The 5,420-nt window shown below is 28.0% G+C and overlaps 1 protein-coding gene across 1 annotated transcript; it reads left to right on the forward strand.

Annotated features, from left to right (window-relative positions):
* Positions 1 to 5,038, forward strand: LOC106472680. Its single transcript, XM_013933334.2, has 4 exons — positions 1 to 156; positions 2,303 to 2,376; positions 3,413 to 3,502; positions 4,780 to 5,038. Exons 1-4 carry the CDS (start codon positions 115 to 117, stop codon positions 5,021 to 5,023), a joined length of 450 nt encoding a protein of 149 aa, XP_013788788.2. The 5' UTR covers positions 1 to 114; the 3' UTR covers positions 5,024 to 5,038.
* Positions 5,039 to 5,420: the final 382 nt, after the last annotated feature.

Here is a 5,420-nt window from a genome sequence, read left to right on the forward strand (position 1 = left end):
AACGCTAAAAATGAGAAAAAAAGAGAATGCGAAAATCTGCTCTCGCTCATGAGTTGATGCCGCCTTCGTCAATTTGATTTTTAATACAAATTATACAGTTATTCTACTTATGTAATGGGTTGCTGTTTTAGTAGCGACGATGATAAAAGCCCACAGGTAAGTTAAATTAAATAAAGGCAAATTCGAGCTTTTATTACGCATTTTAGGTTTTGGCAGATATTGCATACCAGCTCCACGTTTTATTCAGTTCAACTCTCAGTTTCAAGAGGTAGTACTATTAGTATTACTAATATTAATTAAATTAATTTTTTTTATAATCCTGGAATAACGGCGACATACTTATTAATATCACATAAATTTAAAAGTTTAATACAATTTAAGAGTCAATTCAAATTATATTTACTTGTGTAGGATTATATAAGTTATAATATAAATTATAACGCTTTTTTGTCATTTGTTCATTGAATGTTTTATAATAATAATTGTTGTTGAATGTGCTATACAAAATATATACCATTTACTAAATAATTTAGTACTAATTTAAACTATTACTATTACTAAATGTTGAAAATATTAGTTTTTGAGATTTGAAATTAGACCTTGGTAATTTTATAGAGAAATTTGTAAACATCGAACATTAATCATAAATCGTGCAAATTGTAAAAACCAGTGGTTCATTTTTTATAATCGTAAGCAGTTCTCATAAAAAGTTTCAGCTTAAAACTAAAATTATGAGCAAAAATTTAGTTATGTGTTTTACACAAGTTCAAAACAGTAATACATTTATTTTATTATTTGCCTCAGTAATATGCATATGTAAGTATAAAAATGGCATTCTTTATTAAGTTGCATTATTCTTGTTGTTGAATCTTATATTTTTTACCATATTGATCTAAGTGTATGTAATTTTATAGATAAAAGTAAAACAAATAATATTGTGTTGTTAAAATTATTTATGTATTTTTATTTTTTATTTAAAATGCTATTTAATATTTTTTAATACCTAGCCATGCCAATGTTATGTATAGAATACAAGATGATAAAATCCCTTTTACCTTGAGCACTTTTGAAAGGTGGACCTTACTTCTTCAGGGGCAAACTGGGAATGGTGATGTAATCGAATGAGTGATACATAAAGGGAATTGAGTGACGTCATCCGGTTTTCCAGGAAATGTTTAGTATATTTTCCCATATATTGTTATAAGTGTTTCATTTCCAGTACATTGTAGCTGGTGACGAGAGCATTATGTAAAAAGGTGTTAGGGATATTTTGCTTTAGAATTGGCTTTATATAAATTAGGGTTCACACTATGTGAAAGAAATATGCAAAGAACAAAAAAACAAAAATTATTTTTCTGACAGAAAACAATAACCCTTTCTAAAAATGTAGGTAAGAGAAGATGATAATAGAGAAATTAAAGAGTCTTTTAATGAAATCTTAAGGCAGGAATCTTAAAGCTGGTACAAAGAAGGTAAAGGCTTATCTAAGTTGATTCTATATGATCGACCACTTGTCAGGAAATTCACAATTCTTACGGTCTTGAAATGTATTTTACATACTTGTATACTAGTAGTTAAGTGTTTTTGTTAGGATATATTTACGTTTTGCACTTTCTATTTCTGTTAACCATTTACACTGTGGTGTTGTGTCCAACAATGTCTTTCAAACAGTTTTTTTGTTACTGTTAGCTATCTTGTATATCAACAATGTTTCCATATCATGAATAGTTCATTGTCTTTTTTAATCTTTTTTTTTTCTTCTTATGTTGTTTGAAGAATATGAAATATTTAGTGGAGAATGAAGACTTAGAATGCTAAAAACATAGGAGCATCATGGGATTTACCATGGTGCATTGTGCCAATTAAAGTTTAGCATGTTTGCCTTCTGGTTAAGCAGTCTTATTGTAATGCGGTTGGTTACTTGAAGTAGTATGAGTTGTATTGCAGGAACTAATATTCTGATTCAACATCATTTTACTCATTAATTTTGAGGTTAACATTAAAAAATTCATTAAAATATCAATAATATTTATTTTTTGCAGTCTGTTGGGTAGTTATAAAAAGTTATCTACTTGTATCTAGTCTTAGCTAATCTAAAGCAGAATTACCACCTTAAAAAAAACAACTTAAAAATATTGAAACTAAAGAGAGAATTTAAACATGTTTCAGATTGTAATAAAATTTAGAACAAATGTTTAAGTACAAGATTCAGAAAAGTAAAACTGGTGTAATTTTATAGTTTATGCATGTTTATAGTAAAAGGTTTTGAAGCTGTGTAATTATGTGATTTTCTTCTTTACAGCACAATGAGCCAAATGAAAGAACAAAACTATTAAGTAATCCTGTGAGCAATAACTCTGTTAAACCATTTATTAGGTAATATTTTTGTTTAAAGTGCTGTTACACCTAAAAAAACAAACATGAACTTCTTAGTGTCATGATTGTACTATTTTTTTCTTCTTTCTGAGTGTTATAAGAAAATTCTTAAACTAATTCAGAATGTAGTACAAATTTTGTATGGCTTTTCATCACCTGGCTTCATAAGGCTGTTTAACAATTTTCTGCCTGTCCTACAATCTGCATTGTTATCTTTCATATATTTAATTGATGTGTCCTAAAACAACTCTGTCATGGTGCTGACTGGTCACTTATGTATGGCTATTATTAAACCTAATCTTGCAGGATTTTAGATATTATCAAGACTATGTGATAGTTTGTTCTGGGCATTCATTTAGTTTAGGTAATTATTAGTCTTATTGGTTTAGTACTAGTGCCTACTGTCATATCATGACAAGCCAAGTTTGATTTATATCTTACAAGTTCTTTAAGTAAAAACAAAGAATATATAAGCATGTGTGTATATGTGGTGATTTTAATTTTTCCCATTCTAATTGGCATTAAACTCAAGACTTCTTGCACACCAAGTAAGTGGTCTACCAGTTCAGCCTAAGGTTTAATCCATTTTTTAACTGTATAACCTACTGCATCTCTAACAACAAAGTGAACTTAATATAAAAATTCTGTCCATTTCATGATTTTTTTTTAGTACATGTTGAAATTACTATAATTTCTTTAAAATGTTATTTTTATTTAACTTTTCAATGTTTTATAACTATTATATGCATATAGAAATGAGTGAAAATGAAATATTAAATATACCCTCAAATGGCAGTTTTACTTTTTTACTATTGTTGTGATATTTTTCTATTGAAGGGAAAATGACAGTGGGAAACATTTAATAATATTCATGTGTAATGAATATATTTTTGTAAATATTTAATTTTCATTTCTGAATAATGTGAATTAGCACATTCTCATTGTCATTACTTAAAATTTTGGGGATATGCATTCACATAAATTTGTGTTAATGATTCATTTGCATAGTTAGTGACTAAATTTCTTAAATTTCTAGTGATGACTATGGAAGCAGCACGAAATGTACACACAGTCATAGGGTAGATAAGCAGTCGGCTCTAAACAGAATATTAAATCAGGCAGCAACGTAAGTGTATTTTTAATTCAAGCTTTTTGCAGGATTCTTCTCAGGTTACAAAAATAATGATGTACTGCAGAATTCTGCAGACTTCCAGAAAAAAAAAAAAATTCAAAATTTACCTATTATTTTTAACTTGACGACAAGCAGAGGGTTTTGAACAAATAGTGTACAGTTGTGAATAATCCACTAGTTTGCTTTGTGATTCCATAAATAATTTTTTTCCTTCTCTCTCTGGCTCTTTATTGTGATAATATACAGGGGTGTATTGACATTAAAGGACCAGCCCAGGCAACATCATTACAGTGGTCCAATAATGTTTCACGTTCTTCATCATACTGGCTAAACCATTTATTTAAAACCAATTTCTTAGAATGCATAAAATGCACAAGCCCACTAAAAAATTGCCTGGTGTTCAAGTAGGCCAATCCATTCTTGATAACATAAATATTTTTCCAAGTTTCATAGTTCAATAAAACCATTAACACAGATATTTCTTGGATGAGTATTGCTTTATTTCATCGTTTTACTAAGTATGGGCAAATTTCAGGCAATGAACTTAAGTGAAAAGTAACACCCAGATCATTTTATTTAACCTGTGATCTGTACTTTTGTGTACAAAGAAATTTCTATAAAATCATCTGAATACCTTCTGCGGTATAAACAATATTTTAATTCCTTTTATTTTACTATTTCAAATCTTCTATTTAATATTTTATGTGAAATACAGCATTTTCTATGTGCTTGATTCTGTTTTTTCTAGAGGTGTGTTTGTATATAAAAGACAGGAAAAAAAATATCTTAAAAATGTTTTTGTTGAATCTTTGGAATTGCTCTAAAAAATGTATTCTTTAATTCCCTGAAATTAATGTTCTTAGTTTTTAAAATGACAACTTATTTTTAATCTTTAATTAAATACATTTTTAATTGTATTTTCAAATTAATGGTAATATTTATTTCTTCTTACACACACAGTACAGTAAGTTCTAAGAGCAAATAAAAAGGTGTAAAATATTGGTAGTTTCAACTGTATGAATTTAAATACTTTTATATATTTATATCTACATAAACTTGCAAGTTTTGATTTGTGATTATTTTTGTTATGTATAGCCACATTTTCAGATACTTATATGGAACTTTAAACAGGGTTTGGTTTCATTTGTAAAATTGTCAAATAAGTATACAATTACTTGGAAGATGTGAAGCAAATGTTTTTGTTTTTAGAATGTGTGTGTGTGTACTACCTACACATACATCATATACTAAGCTGAAAGTTTTTGTTTCAGAAATGTGATTGATGTATCAGGTCTGGATTCTCCCTTGGAGCAAAATGAATACTTAAATAGAGCCTTCCAGTATAATCAGAGAATTATGGTTTCTGCTCAAACTTTTGCAAGCCTTCAAAAGAAGCCATCCTTGTTAGTAGACCTTCCTGCACCAGAAAAGGGCCTTGCAGTCAATCCAATATCTTCAAGTGATTTGAAATTAGTAAGTTTGTATATATATTTTTTTTTGTACAGACTGGTATAATACATCAAGACAAATATAAAAATTATTGGATTTTGCTAATTTTACTGACAGTTATTCCAGAACTTGAGCACGTTAAGGTTTATTGATAACATTTTAATAACCAAATATTTATTTATTTTTATTTATTTATTACAGCAGCAAGAATTCAATTACTCATATATGCTAAATGTAGAATATGTTTAATTGGAACCAGACATCTTCCAAGTTATAATTTACTTTTGTTTGCATATAGTTATTGGTAAAATTGTTATCAGATATCCTAAATATTCATATGTTTGCTGAGAAGTGTTATGAAAATAAAACGTACCTTAAGAATATTTTATTAAAGAACTAAGTAGTAAAAGATGGCTACCTACTGGTAATGGAAAAAACAAAAACTATCTGTTCCTGTATTGCA

This window comes from Limulus polyphemus, unplaced genomic scaffold, assembly GCF_000517525.1.
Source record: "Limulus polyphemus unplaced genomic scaffold, Limulus_polyphemus-2.1.2 Scaffold5519, whole genome shotgun sequence".
In the NCBI taxonomy this organism is placed as follows: Eukaryota; Metazoa; Arthropoda; class Merostomata; order Xiphosura; family Limulidae; genus Limulus; species Limulus polyphemus.

Bases quoted from the DNA above. Each gene is read 5' to 3' on its own strand.
- LOC106472680 (XM_013933334.2), top strand. From the start codon at position 115: ATGGGTTGCTGTTTTAGTAGCGACGATGATAAAAGCCCACAG. The intron at 157-2,302 runs GTAAGTTAAATT...TCTTCTTTACAG, and splicing joins ACGATGATAAAAGCCCACAG to CACAATGAGCCAAATGAAAG. The intron at 2,377-3,412 runs GTAATATTTTTG...TTAAATTTCTAG, and splicing joins TCTGTTAAACCATTTATTAG to TGATGACTATGGAAGCAGCA.